The following is a 21,517-nucleotide window of genomic DNA, read 5'->3' on the forward strand; positions in this document are numbered from 1 at the left end:
TATGCATATATACTGTATGTGTATATGCATGTATATGTATGTATATTATGAATATATATATATATATATGTATGTATATATATGTAATATGTATGTATGTATGTTAATAAAAGCCAATATTGCCCAACCCAAATAAATATGTATATATATGTTAATATATACATATATATGTATATAGATATAAATATATGTATATTTATGCATATATATATATAATGGATATATAAATATACCGTGTGTGTGTGTGTGTATATATACACACATATATGCATATATGTATACATAAATATATGCATCTGTAGATATATGCATATATAAATGTGTATATATATATATATATGTGTGTATATATATGTAAACATAAATATGTATGTAATATATCCGTGTATATATATGTATATCTGTTTATATATGTAAATATATATATATGTGTGTGTGTATATATATATATATATATATATATATATATATATATATATATATATATATATATATATATATATATATATATATATATATATATATATATATATATATATATTAGGGGTGTAATGGTACGTACCTTGGTTCAGAGGTCATGGTTCGGTTCATTTTCGGTACAGTAAGGAAAACATAAATAAATAATCCAAAAATTTATATTTTAACAAATTTGCTAAATCTTCCACCAAAAATATGTTCCTTAGTGGAATATTTGATGTGAATTAACCGGAAACTTGGATAGGTCAATAATTCGTAATAACATTGATTTTGATTCAATATTATGTTTTGAGCAATGACAGTTTTAAAGAAAAAAAAACAGCTATGTTTTATTAGTCAACGTTGCAACTTTTTCTAAATTACATTTAGTCAGTACATATTCCGTACAATTGACCATTAAATGGTAACACCCAAATAAGTTTTTCAAGTTGTTTAAGTCGGGGTCCACGTTAATCAATTCATGGTGCCTCGGTGTGCATTGTTTACACAACGTGCGGTGCGCTACTTATGTCCGTGTCGTTCGGTACAACTCCGAACCGAAACCCCCGTACCGAAACGGTTCAGTACAAATACACGTACCGTTACACACCTTATATATATATATATATATATATATATGTATATATGGATATACATATATGTATGTGTATATATGTATGCATATATATGTATGTATATATACATGTACATATATACACACATACATATATATGTGTATATATATATATACATACATATGCATATGTATGTATGTATATATATATATATATATACATACATACATATGCATATGTATGTATGTATATATATATATATACACATATATGTATATATACACACGTGTATATATACATGTCTATATATATATACATATAAAGTACAATCTATCCATCTATATACATGTGTATATGTGTATATATATATATATATATATATATATATATATATATTATGTTTATGTATGTATATATATATATATATATGTTTATATATTGGTGCCTTGTTGACACAGAAAAGTACAGTGGTGTATGTGCAGCAGCTATGAAGGTTGCAAGCCTGTTTGGTTCAACTTATCTTTGTGAATCAGCCTTTTCTGACATGAACTTCATCAAGAACAAACACAGAACACGCCTCTCTGATGCACATCTGCAAGACTCACTCAGAGTTGCAATGTCAAGTTACACACCAGAGTACAACACACTAGTTAACAGCATGCAATGCCAGGCTTCCCACTAACTGACAAAGAAACATAACAGATTTGGTTCCAGTTCAAAGTGTGACATGATTTATTTAAAAATTTGAGGGTTGACTTTTGTATTTTACATGAGTAATTATTTGTACAAACATGGTGCAAAGTAATTCATGATCTGTTAAAAATGTTAGTGGCTAGCTAGTTAAAATGGGATATTGTGATTTCACAAGGCTGTCTCAGAAGTGATCATTTCAAAATGTTCAATTAGAAAAATGTGCACTTAGAGAAAATATAAAAATAAAGTGTTGCATATTGATATTTATCTGTTTCTATATATATTTATTGTGAGAAATCATTAAGATGATCAGTGTTTCCACAAAGATACATATTAATAATTAATGATAACAGAGTTAAAGGTAAATTGAGCAAATTGGCTATTTCTGGCAATTTACTTAAGTGTGTATCAAACTGGTAGCTCTTTGCATTTATCAGTACCCAAGAAGTAGCTCTTGGTTTCAAAAAGTTTGGTGACCCCTGGATAACATACATATATATGTATACATACATATATATGTATGTATGTATGTATGTGTATAATGTATATGTGTGTACATATGTATATATATATATATATATATATGTGTGTGTGTATATGTATGTATATTCCATTTTATTTTAGCATGTTTTTATATTACTATTTTGTTTTAAAATAAAATGTAAAAATAAACATGTTGAAATAACATATTAAAAGCCAAACATGGTAAAATAAAAGGGTATTATGAAAAAACAGCATATTGAAATTAAATAATGTAAAAACCAAATGTTCAAAAAAATATGAAAAAAAGGTTAAAATTACATGATGTAAAAACATATTAAACATGTTTATTATTTCAACATGTTTTTTTCTTTTTTTTTTCTTCTAACCTGTGTTGATGTTCTGCAGGCAAGGCGTTACAAAAAACACGCCTCATCCATCAAAAGCTTTGAAGTCAGAGGAAGAAGCACCAAAGAGCAAGAAGAAGTCAACAATAGATGTCAATAGTAAGAAAGACAAAAAAAAGAAGAGAGCAGCCAATGTAGAGGAGAAGGAAGATGATGTTGGACATTCGTCTCAGCTGTCAGAGAAGAAGAAGAAGAAGAAGAAGAAGAAAAAAGCTGCTGAATATGTTGATACTCCTGTTCATAGCAAGACATCAGCCAAGAAAATAAGTAAGAACATTTTCTAACTAAATTGGTAAAGCTTTTACTGGCATGCACTTGCTCCATTCCATTGGGTGGAGGGCAGGAATGAAAAGCAAAAAACATAACCCAAATTTATGCTGTCACGCATTCAGAAATCTTGTATTTGCAAAATACTCATCACTGTATAAAGTACTTGTCTACGCCCATCAGGGTGCCCAAATAGTTTACCGCCTAGAAGGGCTGGACAATTAATCAAATTTTCATTCGGTCACTGATGAGCAAGCGAATAAGTGGGGAAAAAAGGGGCTTGTCTACTAAAAGTTTGGGACCCAACCATGTTTGCTACTTCTTGTTTGACAGACCGCTAGTATGCTTACACTCAAAAAAATCAATAAATAAAGCAATATGGTTTTCGCGTTCATGTAACTGCGGACTGAGTTACAGAATCTGCCAATAAAGCGGACCCGCGGTTAAACGCAGAATATCAGGGAAATTGACATAAATGTGATTGAAAAGCTGCCTTTGCGAGAAGAAGGAATATTTGTTTTGGAGAATAATGTGTCCGGTATTGCTCATTTATTCTCGAAATACTGAACCGTCCCTTTCTGAACTGAACAATGTCTTGATGGCCACTTGAGACATGACTAAACTATGGCTCTAAACCTAGCAAGTACAATCCAGACACCCACAACACATCTGATCTGCTGGTGTTGTTGTGAACCACATCGTCAATGTAAAAATAATGTGCTAACTGGACAGCAGTCGCAACTTGAGAGGCTGTCTTTTTTTTTTTTTTTTTTTTAAACACCCACAAGTCGTCTCAAAAGTCATCAAGTTTAGTACGCCAGCACACTATCTCCCTTCACGATAACAGCGGCATGCACAGCATCCGGTCTGACTGCAATAACAAAATGTTTTCAAAAAGTACTTTACACAAGCACGATGTATTTAATACTCTTATTGATGCAATTACAAAATTAGTATTCTATGATCTAAAATAATGGTCAAAATGGTCCAAAGATTTAATGCACTGATACATGTAAGAATGTGTGCATTTAATAGACCAACATTTTATTAAATTGTATAGGAGATACGACACAAAAAGCACACTCTATGGTGGTAAAATATGTAAGTGGAAAAGGTAAAAAATGGAATTAGAAAAAAATTAAACTGGAAAACTTTATTATATTTATTACTGTAACTATTTCTTTTACTTGTAGTTCGATTGTTACACATATCTGTATTTTTAATTTAAATTTAAAATTGAGATTTGGGGGTACACTACTAATGTTTTCAAATGAAAGAATAATTAAGTTATTGTGATTTGAATATCAGTCAAAGTAATCGTGATTATTATAGTTGCCATAATTGTCCAGCCCTACTGCCTAAACAGGCTTCTGTAAAAAAACAGTAAAATAGCAAAGAATATGAGAACATGACTTTTAGTGTAAAAGATTGTGACTCACTTCCCGTGTTGTCTTTGTTGCAGAGAAGAAACTGAAGTACCAAAAGGAGGACAACTGACTTACTGTTGCTTCATTCCAGGTGAAACTAATGTTTGTTGTTGTCCCCACGAAGTAGAGATGAACAAATTATTTTGTTCTTGCTTGCTGCAAAAAAAGCATTTTTCAGATAAATAAAAATCATTGTTATCCCACCACTTTCTGGACAATACTCTCCCCAGCGGACTCTGATGTTCACTTTGGTTCCAGTGGGCTACACATCATTCACCTTAATGTGAACAGCCTTGCTGGAACCAAACATGACCAAATCAGAGAAATGTTCCACAACAAGGTAAAATCCTGTTTCTCTGAAACTAAGTTAGATCAAAAATGTTTCTGAGATAAAAAAAAAACTTATCTGTTATCAGAAAGGACAGGAATAAACATGGTGGGGTTGTTTTTATGTATATTCACCGGGATACAAAATACATAACTTGCACTGATCTTAACCACAGGGCCCTTGAATCCGTGTGGGCGGAAATCAAATTCAAAAGTGCTAAGATATATTATAGGGACTGAATACAGACCCCTAGTCAGACTGATTTCTATGATGCTCTCGAGGAGTGCTTAGCTGGGATAGACAAGGTGGAGATAATTATAACTGGAGATCTGAACACAGATATTCAACGCAGAGATGCACCAGTCATTAAATCTTACAGCAAGCTTTGTAATCTGCATGGTCTCACCCAGCTAATAACACTACCCAGTCAACCATAGATCTCATTCTCACATCAGACCGGTCTAACATAAAAAAATAGTGGGGTCATGATCTGTGGTCTCAGCGACCACTATCTAACCAGCTGAACCCTCAAAATAGCTGAACCCAAAGCAAACGGCCACATAATAGCTCAATCCAGATCCCTTAAAACATACTTTGGTCATAATTTCAACCTAAAACTAGGTGAGTGGGACTGGTCCCCTGTGCTCACGAGCAACCTGGTCGATGATGCTGGGGATTGCTTTGAAACAGCGTTTCTAGCGATACTAAATGATATGGCTCCAGTGAGAAACAATCAGGATCAAAGCCCGCTCTGAACCATGGATGAATTCCTATTAACTATTAGCTGCCATAAAAGACAGAGACAGAAAATACTCCAAATACAAAAAGTACAAAACCGAAGTAGATAAACAACCCAATAATAAACTCAAATCACTCCTTACACGATCAAAAAGCAATGCAATAAATTAAGAAATAAGGCAAACAACTTGACTATATCCTTAAAAGAAATGACATTAATGACAAAATAGAGGAAAACACAAATAAGCCACGTGAGCTCTGGAAAATCCTCAACAACTAGCTTCTTGGCTGCAGCCTGAAACTTAAAACCGGACTCACCAAACGTCAACATCAGGGAGGTCAACTCCCTCATTACAGACAAAATGGAGGTAGCAAGCACACTTAACACCTTTTTCACCAGCATAGCCACAACTCTCGTTAACAAGCTGTCCCATCACTCTGGTCTTTTAGGTGTAGAACACAGAGCCTACTACAGAAATCTAGGAGTATTCAACAACAATTTCAAATTAGAAATTGTCCCAGCTGACGAGGTGCTCACAAAATTGAGCGCGCTCCACCTAAAAAAGGCCACCGCCCTTGACAGTATCCCCTCCGGATTCCTCAGGGACTCTGCCACCACCATTACCCCAATCATCACACACATAATAAACCTCTCAATTAAACAATGCCAAGTACCAAAAGATTTCAAGATAGCAAGAGTAACTCCCCTATTTAAAAAAGTAAGCAAATTAGAACCTGGTAACTCCCGAGCAAGTTTGGCTTGAACTGGCGTCAAAGCTGGAGCAAGCTTGACTTGGGCAGGCTTAGAAGCTGGTGCGGTCTTGGCTGGAACAGGATCTGAAGCTGGAGTGAGTTTGGCTTCTGGTGGTGTCGACACAAGGAGCTGATTCTCCTTTTCCAGCTCAATCAACACCTTCCAGTACCATTACTTTATCCATGCCGCACTGTACTTCTCTGGAGGGTCTCTCGCAGATTGCGACGCTGGAGCAGGAAGTGAAGCTAGAGCTTTAGCCAATAGCACCCCGGCTGGTGGAGAGACTGGCGGCGACGTCAGTGGGAGGAGCCGAGTCTACATGTGCTTTGTGGACGTGGAGAAGGCGTTCAACCGTGTCCTGAGAGGAATGTTCAGTGAGTTTGGTGTATTGAAGTGCTTGCTTGTGGGGGTCCAGTCCCTGTATGACCGGTGTCTGAGCTTGGTCTGTGTTGCCAGCAGTAAGTCGGACTGGTTTTCCAGTGTGAGTTTAACCCGGCCACAGATGCCCTTTGTTACAGGTTCTGTTCATAACTTTTATGGACAGAATTTCTAGGCTCAGTCAAGGTGATCCACTTTGGTGGCTGCAGGGTTAAGTGGTAATGTGGTCCTGCTGGCTTCTTTTTGCCAGGATCTTTAGCTTTCACTGGATTGCTTTGCAGCAAAGTCTGAAGCAACTGGGATGTAAATCCACACTGCCAAGTGCGAGTTCATGGTTCTTGCCTGGAAAAGGGTGGAGTGCCATTTGTGGAATGGGGAGGAGGTCAAGTAGTTCAGTTTTGTTCATGAGTGAGGCAAGAGTGGCTCCTGAGAACGACAGGCAGATTGGTGCAGTGACTGCAGTGATTCGGATACCGATCCAGCGTGGTGAAGAAGGAGCTGGGACAGAAGGAAAAGCTCTCAATTTATCGGTCCATCTACAGTACGTACCTATCCTCACCTATGGTCATGAGGATTAGATCCTGTGTATAGGGGGCTGAAATGAGTTTCTCCCTTGGAGATAGAGTGAGGAGCTCAAAGTAAAGCTGTTGCTCCTCCGCATCGAGAGGAGCCAGATGAGGTGGTTCGAGCATCTTGTCAGGATGCCACCCAAACACCTACCTTACCCAACCGGTAGGAGGCCACAGAAAAGACCCAGAACACGTAAGGGGGACTATATCTCCCAGCATGCCTGGGATTGCCTCTAGATTTTCCGGGAGGAACTGTACAAAGTAGCTGGGGAGAAGGAAGTCTGAGCTTCACTGCTTAGGCTGCTGCCTCCGCGACCTGACCATGGATAAGTGGAAGCAGATGGATGGATGTAATATTACATAAAGTTGCTCAGCAGCAAGATAGCATCTGCTGAGTTCTCTAGTCCCCGTCTTACATCGTGTTGCATTTGCATGGCATCAAAAGCCGCCTTATTTAACTGTACACCCTAATGTGCTTATTGATTTATATATTTAATATGATATAAACAAAGATATGATATACAGTAGCTTGTAAAAAGTCTGCGCTTTGCCTACATAAATTATTTTCAGCTGAGTCATTGTAATGAATAGAAACACATTGATGGATCTGTGTGGTGTTTACAAGACGGTATAACTGCATTGCACCTTGCACTGCAAACATCTTTGACTTGTTTAAGACTCAAGCAGATATTGATTGAAGACTTCCCTGCTGTGAGACGCTACACTATGTTTAACCTCTTGTGCCAATACAAACTGTAATAAAAATGCATTTTATAACATCTTTATTTACTACAATTACATATCGTACCGATAAGAGTATTGTTAAGGACTATTGACAAGGGTATTGTATCGATTAAATCCTAATGGTCTACATCCTGGCCGTAACTACCATTGAGAACACCAAGGTCATGTCCTATGTATTTTATTAAGTGACAAAAAGAATATTATATGACTAATTGCAAATGTGTAGGACACTGGGGCTTCACGGTGGGAGTGGGGTTAGTGCGTCTGCCTCACAATACGGAGGTCCTGCAGTCCTGGGTTCAAATCCAGGCTCGGGATCTTTCTGTGTGTAGTTTGCATGTTCTCCCCGTGAATGCGTGGGTTCTCTCCGGGTACTCCGGCTTCCTCACACTTCCAAAGACATGCACCTGGGGATAGGTTGATTGGCAACACTAAATTGGCCCTAGTGTGTGAATGTTGTCTATCTGTGTTGGCCCTGCGATGAGGTGGCGACTTGTCCAGGGTGTACCCCGCCTTCCGCCCGATTGTAGCTGGGATAGGCCCCCCGCGGCCCCGAAAGGGAATAAGCGGTAGAAAATGGATGGATGGATTGTGTGAGCTGTACATCACTATGCGTTACATCATTCCCTCCCAAAATACCATCTTTGGTCACTTCTACAACCTTTTGATTGATTGATTGATTGATACTTTTATTAGTAGATTGCACAGTACAGTACATATTCCGTACAATTGACCACTAAATGGTAACACCCCAATAAGTTTTTCAACTTGTTTAAGTCGGGGTCCACGTTAATCAATTCATGGTAACGCAATAAAGTCCACTTTTACTTTAAGCATCATCCGATCCGAATTGTGCTGTCACAAAATAATGATACTTATCTAACTAATGTTGGTTTCACCAAAATGAAATTGATGTGAAACTCTGTTGGTAAAATATTGTTGTCGTGTGGGTCAGGTGCCGCCTCGCCCCAAATGCAAAACACCCGCTCTGCGTAGGGCAGGGGTGTCCAAAGTGCAGCCTGGGGGTCATTTACGGCCCGCAGGTCATTTTTTTTAAAGGCCCCACGGCACATTTTAAAAATACTATGGAAAAAAATGAAAAACATAAAAAGTGGTATAAAAGAGCAAACAGGTGAAATGTAACAAGAACATGTTGCAATGTTTACTCTAACACAAAGCTGCCATGCAGGCTGTTTCTTTCTTTAAAAAAAAAGTGGTGAATCAAAATCAATTACGAATTATTGACCAAGTCAAGGCTCCTATTACGTCACATTAAATATTCCACTTTGAGATATTTTTTGGGGCAAATGTTGGATATTTTGTGTTTGCCATATAAAAAACTGAGCTGTTTTTAAAAAAAAAAAAAGAATGGCCTAAAACGAACAAACAAACAAACAAAACAAAACAAAAAAACCTTATAATTGAAGGATATATATGAAGTTGATCTCGAGACCATTGTGTTAAAAGTAAACAGTAAAAGAAAATTATAATTAATTTTTTAACACTTTAATGAGTAAGGACCCCTTTGGATCAGTGTTTTGTTTGTAAGTGTCATTGCACAAAAAATAATAGTGAATTAAAATCAATGGTGTTATGAGTTGTTGACCTTTTTCCAGCTCCAATTTAATCCCAAACATTCTACTTAAAAATTTTATTTGGTGAAAATAATGCATATTTTGTGTTTTTTTTTCAATAAAAAAACATGGTTTTCTTTGACAAAAAGAGCATACAACTTAAATTTTTTAAAACGTCATATTGACAGCTAGACCTAATGTTGATCTAGAGATTTAAAACTTGAATAATAGTACAAATAATAATACTGAATATTGACACATTTTTAACATTTTCTTTTTACCAAAACCCTTTGGGGTCCGGGATCAAGCCTGAGTGGAGGCCTAAATGTATATTTTTTATACATATATTGGATTTAAAAAAAAATAAATGGCCCCTGCTTGCTTTGATTATTCAGTGTGCGGCCCTCAGTGGAAAAAGTTTGGACACCCCTAGGGCCTTGCGGTCGGGGGGGTAGGGGTGTTTGGGGTGAAAAAGCACATTAAAATGTACATTAGCTAAAAATAGAATAAATACAAAAAATAAAATACACTAAAATCACACAACTTTCATGCTGGTTTAAAAGCTAAGGAGTAAAAATATGTTTCTTCTGATGCGATTTAAAAGTCAAAGAGGGAGCCGCCCGAAAAGCAAGAGGGATATCGTTCCAAAGTTTTGGAGCCACTGCTGAAAATGCACGATGCCCCCTGGGTTTAAATCACGTCTTTGGGACGACAAGAAGAAACTGATCTACTGACCTCGGAGACCTTGTGGGGTTTAGATTTTTTAAAAGGTCTGACATGTTTTGTGGCACCAATCCGTTAAGATTTAAAAACAATAACATTTTAAGATTAATTCTAAAATGAACAAGGAGCCAGTGAAGGGATGCTAAAAATGGGGGTAATGTGTTCATGTTTTTAGTGGCAGCAGCATTTTGGACTCATACTAACATACAGGGGGAGTGGCAGTATAAAACCTGATGAAATAAAAGCATGGATTACCCGCTCAAAGCCGTTAAAATAAAACTAATTACATTTTTGCTCAGTTAATATGCTGTTAAAATTGAAAATCACTGTCCAACTTAAAACCAAGATTTGTGACAGAGTTTAAAATTAGGCATCAGTTCACAATGGTGAGCATTGTGGTTTACTTTTGAGTCAAATTAAAAATTACTTGGGTCTTGTTCTTAGTTAAATTTAAGAAGTTTACTGCCAACCATTCTTTTATGTCCTCTAGACAATTTAAAAGTGATTTACATTGTGTCAGTTTGTCCTTTTTAAAAGGGACATATATATGTGTCTCATCAGCATAAAGATAGGATATATTTTTTAAACATGTTGCATGGGAAAGATGTGCACTGAAAACAGGATTGGTTCCTAGGATCGAGCCCTGAGGGACACCATGAATTGATTAACGTGGACCCCGACTTAAACAAGTTGGAAAACTTATTGGGGTGTTACCATTTAGTGGTCAATTGTACGGAATATGTACTGTACTGTGCAATCTACTAATAACATTTTTAAAAACCACAGGACATTATTTATATAGTGCTAGGATAGCCATGGTTTCAGCCTTTCAAAGCCTCTCTTCAACAACCGAGAGGCTTGTGACATTAGTATTTGTTAAATCCTACACCTGTATAAAGTTGTGTCCTTTGAAGTTAGAGGTCAAGCGATCATGGTGATGCTGATAAGGCAAATCAATAAGACAAAGTTTTAACTTCCAGTATTTACAAGATCCCTGCTAAACTTTGACACATTTCACAGAAAACTTTCTAACGACATGTTTTTGTCTCAGTGACGGTGGTGATGATCTTTGAGGACGACCATGTTGGACCTTCCAGACACGACCAACTGTTGTAAAACTGTGACTAAAAGTACTCCACTGCTAACTTCAAGTATGTGAATGTTTATCTCTGTGAGGATAACGTTAGATTAGCTGTAAATGTCATGCTTTCTGTTCACACTTGTGTAGTTTGACACATTTCATGTTTTCAAGAAATAAACTCACTTCGCTGCTTTGATCAAATATGACTTGTTTCCATTTTCCATCGCTGCAGAAACCACGTGTTTCACATGTCCTGTAAAACACAAATAGTTGATAGGATCAAAAAACAGCAACACATTGGGAGACTGTGGAGTAGAATAGACTGTGGAGTAGAATAGACTGACCATAAGTCCTCTTTTCCCTGGACATGTCCTCTTTTGCAGGGCTGTCCGGGCGGAGTTTCTTAAATGCCTCCAATGTCCGGCATTTTGAGTTAGGGTTGCGTGTATTTTCAACGTACGTTCAGGGTTAACGCAGCAGCATTCTTGAGGGAGGGGCAGAGACAGAGAGAGTGAGAGAGAGGATAAACGCGCATGCGTCGCCAGGCTCTGCTTTTTATCGATAGATTTATCAGATTTGATTTTTTATTATCTATAGCAGGGGTGTCAAAAGTGTGCCCCTGAGACCATTCGGGCCGCAAATGGCTTCCTAATGTTTTAAAGGTCCACGGCACATTCCAAAAATACTATTTAAATAGACAAAAACATAACACAAGTGAAATAAAAAAGCTTAAAGGTGAAATGTAATTTAGAAAAAGTTGCAATGTTGACTAATTAAACAAAGCTATTTTTTTTCTTTCATACTGTCATTGCTCAAAACATAATATTGAATCAAAATCAATGTTATTATGAATTATTGATCTATCCAAGGCTCCGATTACGTCGCATCAAATTTTGCATATTTTGTGTGTTTGCTTAAAAAAAAAAATCATAGTTTTGTTTGACAAAAAAGGCGAAAAAAAAACAACATAAAAAAAACTAAAACATTTTGAAACGAGGAATAGATCTGAGGTTGATTTGGACTCCAGAGATTTAAGCGTTAAATACAAAATGTATGTATGACCTGGCACACTATTATCATCATTTCATGACCGGAGCGAAACACTTTTTACACTTTTATACTGAAATAAATACACCTACAACTTGTTAAATTTAAAATATAGAAAAAACTACCAGCAGCGGTAAAGTTTAGATCCATGAAGGAAAGAAGAAAGTGAATGAATGTTTATAACTGAATACATTTACATATGTAATGACATTTGTTTTCTTTTTTTATTATTTTTTTAATGAATTAAGTAACATTTATGACAACCTTTTTCCAAGACACAAAATAAAATGTGAGATATAACAGCATAATGCATACATTTATTGGTTTTCAAAACGCTTACAAAAAAGTGTGAACCCAAAAATTTACTGTGGGACCCCATTTTTTATGACTTGATGGGGTCCGTGGGACCTCATTTTGAAAATTCCTAGCGCCAACACTGCTGTCAACAGAGGAGAAAAAAAGTCTTTATTTAAATAAATATATTATTTATAAAGCAAGTTCGAGTATCATTGGCAATTTTTCACCTAGTCCCGGCCTTGGCACACATATATGTGTCCTCTTTTTGGGATTTCAGAATATGGTCAGCCTAGAGTAGAACAGTCTACGCCAGGTGTCACCAATGCGGTGCCCGCGGGCACCAGGTAGCCCGTAAGGACCAGATGAGTCGCCCACTGGCCTGTTCTAAAAATAGCTCAAATAGCAGCACTTACCAGTGAGCTGCCTCTATTTTTTTAAATGTTTTAAATTTTATTCATTTACTAGCAAGCTGGTCTCGCTTTGCTTGACATTTTTAATTCTAAGAGAGACAAAACTCAAATAGAATTTGAAAATCCCCAAAAATATTTTAAAGACTTGTTTAAATAAATTCATTTATTTTTTTACTTTGTTTCTTATAACTTTCAGAAAGACAATTTTAGAGAAACAATACAAAATTAAAAGTGATTTTAGGATTTTTAAACACATATACCTTCTTACCTTTTAAATTCCTTCCTCTTCTTTCCTGACAATCAATGTTCAAGTAAATTTATTTATTTTATTGCAAAGAATAATAAATAACTTAATTTAATTCTTCATTTTAGCTTCGTTTTTTTAACGAAGAATATGTGTGAAATATTTCTTCAAACTTATTATGATTCAAATTCAAAAAAGTTATTCTGGCAAATCTAGAAAATCTGTAGAATCAAATTTAAATCTTATTTCAAAGTCTTTTGAATTTCTTTTAAAATTTTTGTTCTGGAAAATCTAGAAGAAATAATGATTTGTCTTCATTAGAAATATAGCTTGGTCCAATTTGTTATATATTCTAACAAGGTGCTGATTGGATTTTAACCTATTTAAAAACATGTAATCAAAATTCTAAAATGAATCTTAATCAGGAAAAATGAATAATGATGTACCATAAATTATTTTTTTTATTTTTTCAAAAAGATTCAAAATAGCTACTTTTTCTCTTCTTTTTTTTCGGTTGAATTTTGAATTTTAAAGAGTCGAAATTAAAGATAAACTATGTTTCAAAATTTAATTTTCTTTTTTTTCCTGTTTTTTCCTCTTTTAAACTGTTCAATTAAGTGTTTTTTCATCAATTATTCTCTACAAAAAAAATGTACGACGGAATGACAGACAGAAATACCCATTTTTTTTTAAAAATATATAGGTTTATTTATTAAAGGTAAATTGAGCAAATTGGTTATTTCTGGCAATTTATTTAAGTGTGTATCAAACTGGTAGCCCTTCGCATTAATCAGTACCCAAGAAGTAGCTCTTGCTTTCAAAAAGGTTGGTGACCCCTGCTGTACGCTAACATTAGCACACAATGGAAACTCTTGTCGCTTATTAAGGGCTGTTGTTGTCGGGGGAAAAAACAAAACAAATAGGTCTCCGCTTTCTCTTGCTGAGATTTGAATACTTTATTTTTAGATTAGATGTGAAGCCTAAAAGCTTTCAGACTGATTGATGGCAGCTAATAGAGAATTGAACCCCTTCTATTTTACACAAGTACTGGGACTTGTCAGCACATAACAGTTAATATTAAAAGGGGCTGTTTGCAACCTCCACTCTTTTACCTTTCCAAAGTGTATTGAGCAGTACAGCCTGCCCTTGTGTGGCTTTCAGCACATAATGACACTCGCACATTAGCTTTGTGTGTTGTTTGCTAATGATAGCGATTTAGCTATCATTGAATGTGTATTCTGTCATAAGAAGACAGCAAATTCTTAGCTAATATGTAGCATCATTTAAAGTCACCCACTACAGAATGAAGAGTGCTTACTCCGCATGTCAACATCTCCATTCGGTGCCACATGCCCACAACATGAAAATGCCGAGGCAAACATTTCCAGATTAACACCGGATGAAAAAAATAGTCAACAACAAAAGGAGATAATGTCCGCAGTAACCTATCACATAACGAAGGACGAACACTATTTGATTTCCTATTATGCAGCTCATTTTTATTTGACAGTTATTGAAATATCTTGTGTCACATCATGCACAAAAGTGCACTTTGTTTTAAACTATTGTAGTGGCGTTCTGTACAAAAAGTGCACTTTAATTTAGTGTTGTTTTGATATGTCATCTTAGTGACATCATGCACAAAAGTCCACCCAAGGCTTGTTTTAAAATGTCTGACAATCTTGCACCTTCTGTTTTGGAAATGACATGAATGTTTGTGCCACTGCTTAATAACTGTTTAATAAACACACTTTTGGTCAATTGACTTAGTTGTGATTTCCCTCTCTGCATGAAAGTTTAAAATGAGCATATATTAATGCAGTATGAAGAAGAATGTTTTAATGTAGACACATAGAATCATCATACTGCTGTGATTATATGCATCAAGTGTTCATTCAAGGCTAAGGCAAAATATTGAGATATATATTGTGTATCGCGATATGGCCTAAAAATAGAGATATTAAAACAAGGCCATATTGCCCATCCCTACGAACAGCCCCTTTTAATTGTATGTATTTTTTTTTTGAATTTTAATATATTTAATCAAAAAAATAGGGCTGTCAAAATTAACAAGTAAATTCATGTGATATTGCAATAAAAAAAAACACTGCATAATTGTGTACACACTTAGATTATTCATGCAGTTTGTTTTGACTTTACAAGCTATTTAACCTTGACTGTTATAAGGTCAGTGATTGGTACAAAGATGAGTGCAGAGACTCTGACAGGTGTGCTCGCTGGATAATTTCATTCCAAAATACAGGCCGAAATAACTTCAGATAAAATTGTTACCAAGTTTTGTGCAAATAAACATGTATTTAACCTCTTTAGGCCTTAGTGGCCACATGGACAGCAGCTTGTAGCTCTTATTTCCATAATTGTCTACACTACTAAATTGGGGTCTTATGGCCACTTATGTGGACACTTATACTTATCTGGTGGTGTCAGAGTGTAACATACAATGGAATTTGGAAAAAAAAGTGTAAAAATGTGCATGTCACTACACATGAAGTACCACGTTTGTGTACTTATGGACTAAGTATGTCATATCAAAACATGATTCTTAGTTTGTATTCTATTTAGGGTCCGATAAGCCCAAATAGCAAAGAGAAAAAAAAAAAAAAACATGTTCACAAACAACTTGGGCCTTAAGAGGTGAAGGAAAACTTTTCAAAACAGTCCTAGATGACATTCTGACGATAAAACGGCATTCGTGTGCAAATATTAGGGTCTTTTCTTCAGCAAATTTAATTTATGCAAGTATTCACCTGCAATTAATCACGATTTGTCTAAATTCCAAAATATGATGACTGATTAAAAAAATAATTTGACAGCCCTAAAAAGATGTACATTCATACAGTAATTTTATTTCTTTACTTAAATATATTCATATTATATAAATACATGCATTTATTTTTTCATTAAAATACTTGGAAATAAATTCATTTCTTTAAATGTATACATTTTTTTATATATTTTTGATTAAGAACCCGCTGGCAAATTTAAGTATAAAAGTATTGGGACACCTGTATCAGGTGAAAAGTGAAGCATCATGAAGTAAGAGAGTTGTCCCAATACTTTTGACTAGATCTGTACCTGTATGGGAGGGTTCTTGCAGAGTTGCTGACATCCAGCAGGGGGCAGTGTTGCAACGTGAAAGTGACAGCCCAGCTTGTCTGTAAACAAGAGAAACAATCACACTTAGTGTTTGTACAATTCAAGCTTTGTTTATAAGAAAACATTGACACAAGGTAGCAGATACTGTTGGCAAAGGATAATTTAGTGAATCAAGCAATATTTTTAAAGCAGGAGTGTCCGGAGTGATGCCCGCAGGCCATTTGAGGCTTGCAGCTTGTTTATTAGCTTTCTAAAAATATGATTTAACAAGAAAACAAACAAAAAAACCTGCCGGCTCCACTTTGGATGGGACTCTCGCTACTATATTGGATCCACTTTGGACTGGACTCTCCCCCTTATGTTAGATCCACTATGGATTGGACTTTCGCAATATCATGTTAGACCCACTCGACATCCATTGCTTTCGGTCCCACATATACGGTCCTCTCCAAGGTTTCTCATAGTCATCATTGTCACTGTCACCGACGTCCCACTGGGGTGAGTTTTTCCCTTGCCCTTATGTGGGCTATACCGAGGATGTCGTTGTGATTTGTGCAGCCCTTTGAGACACTTGTGATTTAGGGCTATATAAATAAACATTGATTGATTGATTGAAAAATAACAAAAAACAGCAAAAGCCGTTAAAGGAGTGTAAATATATAATATGATAGGAAAGTAAATGTTGACAGATTTAATATCATGCATGGCTCTTTAAATACTAGGGGTGTAACGATACATGTATTTGTATTGAACCGTTTCGGTACGAGGGTGTATCGAACGAGTTTGTAAACTGAAGTCTTAACAAGCTGCTCTGCTTTCTGCCTCTGTCTGAGCAGTGAGCACCCAGCATTGTCCCGCCCACACAACCATCTGATTGGTTACATACAAAGCCAATCGGCAGTGCGTATTCAGAAAGCATGGAGTCAGTGCTCCGGCATCGAGATAAGTAGATATGTGTTTAGCAGGTGAGCAGCGGACATCGTACACTCCCCAAATTATAAAAAACACTTCCCAGTCACAACTATTACAAACATCACTATGAGCCCTTTGACCTTCTAGAAACTTAAACAGCAGCTCAGCTCTCTCATAGTTCTGGGTTGAGGTGAAGGCTATTTAGCTTTTAGCGTTACGTTAGCTCATTTTGCTGTGTGTGTGTGTGCATGTGTGTGTATAATAAAAGCCAACTACAGGCTTCCCAAATGCTGTAATAAATTAAGCATGATGAGTTGACTTGAAACTGTTTAATGTTGCACTTTTTATATGTAGAAGAAAGGTTTTGTCATTTTATTTCATCAAAGCAACAACTTGAGGCAGTTTAATGTGGATTAACGTGGGTAGAATAATTATAGTGTTCCCAATGTTAAAAGGATAAAGCCATTGTTTACAAATTTAGTAAATAAATAACCCAAAAATTTATATTTTGTTGATTTCTTACTGTACCGAAAAAGAACCGAAACGTGACCTCTAAACCGAGGTACGTACCGAACCGAAATTTTTGTGTACCGTTACACCCCTACTATTAAACACACTGTAAAAAAATAGTAGATTTTACAGTAAATAACTGGCAGGACAGAATTTTACTGTAAAAATCAAAGTGGTTCAGCTTCCATTGCAAATTTTCAGGTAAAAAAAAATAGCAGCTCAGCAAAATTTTACGGTAAAAAATAACATCGATCCATTTTCTACCGCTTATTTCCCCTTGGGGTGGCGGGGGGCGCTGGTGCCTATCTCAGCTACAATCGGGCGGAAGGCGAGGTACACCCTGGACAAGTCGCTACCTCATCGTAACAATGGTACTATTTTTCCATTTCCATTATTTGGTATAAATATCACCGTATATTTTCCTACGTTTTAGTTTAAAATCGACATTTTTTTATTTTTTTTTAAGAGCGTAAATACAGTAGATCTTTGCCGGTTTAGCTCGGTTGGTAGAGCGGCCGTGCCAGCAACTTGAGGGTTGCAGGTTCGATTCCCGCATCCGCCATCCTGGTCACTGCCGTTGTGTCCTTGGGCAAGACACTTTACCCACCTGCTCCCAGTGCCACCCACACTGGTTTGAATGTAACTTAGATATTGGGCTTCACTATGTAAAGCGCTTTGAGTCACTAGAGAAAAAGCGCTATATAAATATAATTCACTTCACTTCACTTCACTATTTGCAGGGTTGGCATTGCAGGACAAGGCAAAACGTGCAAATAATGGATGCACCTGTAAAAATGTCGCATCCATGATAAGGTTAGTTGATGTTTTGCCATCCGGAGAAAAACAAACAAACGTTTGCTGAATATTTATGTGAAAATGTTTATCAGCGCCACCAGACATGTGACTTACAGTAGTGCGGGATTAGGGCTTGACAGGAGACTCAATACTGAGGTTGTTTGGACTTCCTGCCTGCTTTTGTTTTACGGATGAGTCGGCCCTGCGAGCCTGTCCGCCTTTGTCTGAAGCTAATCAACCGCCCGTTCGCTCGCCGCTCGGCAATCAAACTGGCAACGGTTGCGGCGGGGCCGTGAAAACACAGCGGCCGCTTGTCTCGCCACACAGACCCCGCTCATCAAGGGTGGACGAGACGGCGGCAATCGGGCGAAGACGACGGCCGTGCGTGGTCAGCGGCGCGTCACGTCGTCCTTGCCAGAGACAACAACCGGCACACGCGGGTTTTATCAGTGCGGACACAGCCGCTTCTTAACGGCGCCGCAATGTGGCGGCTGTGAAGTGTCACGGCAAACCTTATCTGGCGGCGGCACAGGCTGGCAGAAAGCGGCGCTAAAAGGGGATTTGTAAGAGTTACACTGGGCAAGGAGACACCTGCAAGCACGGCCGCACTCTAGAGTCGCAACATTGAGCCTTGAACCTAAACATGATAATAAACATGTTACTAAACATTGTCTGCGCTTTTGAGTTCCCCCTCGTGTTCTTGATGGTACCCTTCTTTTCCTCTTCTTGTCTTTTGGATTGGGCCTCTTTGGGGATGTGCAACAAGGGGAGGTCTGCACTATCATGTTTAGCTACTCCTCATTTTCCAGTGATAATGCTACTTTTTTGCACTGTGAAGGGACATTAGCCGCGAGTGAGGCTAATGTGTTCTCTTGTCACTGTCAAATTTTCAGAACCCAGCTAGAATGTGTCACCATCATGCATTATCACGATATACAGATAGTATTAAAATCTCTATTGTTGACCGCATTTATATAATTTACAAACCCCGTTTCCATATGAGTTGGGAAATTGTGTTAGATGTAAATATAAACGGAATACAATGATTTGCAAATCATTTTCAACCCATATTCAGTTGAATATGCTACAAAGACAACATATTTGATGTACAAACTCATAAAAAATTTTTTTTTTGCAAATAATCATAAACTTTAGAATTTGATGCCAGCAACACGTGACAAAGAAGTTGGGAAAGGTGGCAATAAATACTGATAAATTTGAGGAATGCTCATCAAACACTTATTTTGGAACATCCCACACTTCCATCCATCCATTTTCTACCGCTTATTCCCTTTCGGGGTTGCGGGGGGGGCTGGCGCCTATCTCAGCTACAATCGGGCGGAAGGCAGCTAATTGGGAACAGGTGGGTGCCATGATTGGGTATAAAAACAGCTTCCCAAAAAATGCTCAGTCTTTCACAAGAAAGGATGGGGCGAGGTACACCCATTTGTCCACAACTGCGTGAGCAAATAGTCAAACAGTTTAAGAACAACAATTCTCAAAGTACAATTGCAAGAAATTTAGGGATTTCAAATTCTACGGTCCATAATATCATCAAAAGGTTCAGAGAATCTGGAGAAATCACTCCAGGTAAGCGGCATGGCTGGAAACCAACATTGAATGACCCTGACCTTCGATCCCTCAGACGGCACTGTATCAAAAACCGACATCAATCTCTAAAGGATATCACCACATGGGCTCAGGAACACTTCAGAAAACCACTGTCACTAAATAAAGTTTGTCGCTACATCTGTAAGTGCAAGTTAAAGCTCTACTATGCAAAGCAGAAGCCATTTATCAACAACATCCAAAAATGCCGCCGGCTTCTCTGGGCCCAAAATCATCTAAGATGGACAGATGCACAGAGTATAAAAGTGTTCTGTGGTATGACGAGTCCACATTTCAAATTGTTTTTGGAAATATTCGACATCGTGTCATCCGGACCAAAAGAGAAGCGAACCATCCAGACTGTTATCGACGCAAAGTTCAAAAGCCAGTATGGGGGTGCATTAGTGCCCAAGGCATGGGTAACTTACACATCTGTGAAGGCACATTAATGCTGAAAGGTACATACAGGTTTTGGAACAACATATGCTGCCATCCAAGCGCCGTCTTTTTCATGGACGCCCCTGCTTATTTCCGCAAGACAATGCCAAGCCACATTCAGCATGTGTTACAACAGCGTGGCTTCGTAAAAAAAGAGTGTGGGTACTTTCATGGCCCGCCTGCAGTCCAGACCTGTCTCCCATCGAAAATGTGTGGCGTATTATGGAGCGTAAAATACGACAGCGGAGACCCCGGACTGTTGAACGACTGAAGCTCTACATAAAACAAGAATGGGAAAGAATTCCACTTTCAAAGCTTCAACAATTAGTTTCCTCAGTTCCCAAACGTTTATTGAGTGTTGTTAAAAGAATAGGTGATGTAACACAGTGGTGAACATGCTCTTTCCCAACTACTTTGGCACGTGTTGCAGCCATGAAATTCTAAGTTAATTATCCATCCATCCATCCATCATCTTCCGCTTATCCGAGGTCGGGTCGCGGGGGCAGCAGCCTAAGCAGGGAAGCCCAGACTTCCCTATCTCCAGCCACTTCGTCTAGCTCTTCCCGGGGGATCCCGAGGCGTTCCCAGGCCAGCCGGGAGACGTAGTCTTCCCAACGTGTCCTGGGTCTTCCCCGTGGCCTCCTACCAGCTGGACGTGCCCTAAACACGTGTATATCGTGTATAACCACTAGGCCACCTACTCAGTGGCCTAGTGGTTAGAGTGTCTGCCCTGAGATCGGTAGGTCGTGAGTTCAAACTCCGGCCAAGTCATACCAAAGACTATAAAAAAAGGGACCCATTACCTCCCTGCTTGGCACTCCGCATCAAGGGTTGGAATTGGGGGTTAAATCACCAAAAATGATTCCCGGGCGCAGCACCGCTGCTGCCCACTGCTCCCCTCACCTCCCAGGGGGTGAACCAGAGGATGGGTCAAATGCAGAGGAC

At 37.6% G+C, this 21,517-nt stretch overlaps 1 protein-coding gene and 1 long non-coding RNA gene across 12 annotated transcripts in view; one reads left to right on the forward strand and one right to left on the reverse strand.

Annotated features, from left to right (window-relative positions):
• Positions 1-11,395, forward strand: part of LOC133568700 (glutamic acid-rich protein-like) — a 29,215-nt gene extending 17,820 nt beyond the window's left edge. For all 9 annotated transcript variants that reach the window (XM_061920803.1, XM_061920795.1, XM_061920797.1 and 6 more), the window contains 3 exons: positions 2,613-2,878; positions 4,341-4,396; positions 11,165-11,395. In XM_061920803.1, coding sequence (XP_061776787.1) covers positions 2,613-2,878; positions 4,341-4,375 — 301 coding nt within the window. In that variant the 3' untranslated portion in view covers positions 4,376-4,396; positions 11,165-11,395. The remainder of the gene's footprint in view (positions 1-2,612; positions 2,879-4,340; positions 4,397-11,164) is intronic.
• Positions 1-21,517, reverse strand: part of LOC133568702 (uncharacterized) — a 91,617-nt gene that overhangs the window by 3,972 nt on the left and 66,128 nt on the right. For 2 of the 3 annotated variants that reach the window (XR_009809650.1, XR_009809649.1), the window contains 3 exons: positions 16,289-16,368; positions 11,539-11,678; positions 11,378-11,447 (listed from right to left, as the gene is read on the reverse strand). This is a non-coding gene — a long non-coding RNA (uncharacterized LOC133568702). Of the gene's footprint in view, positions 1-1,504; positions 7,002-11,377; positions 11,448-11,538; positions 11,679-16,288; positions 16,369-21,517 lie in introns of those variants that run through there. The other variant, XR_009809651.1, reaches the window with a different exon arrangement.

The sequence above is a fragment of the Nerophis ophidion genome, linkage group LG14, assembly GCF_033978795.1.
Source record: "Nerophis ophidion isolate RoL-2023_Sa linkage group LG14, RoL_Noph_v1.0, whole genome shotgun sequence".
Lineage (NCBI taxonomy): Eukaryota > Metazoa > Chordata > Actinopteri > Syngnathiformes > Syngnathidae > Nerophis > Nerophis ophidion.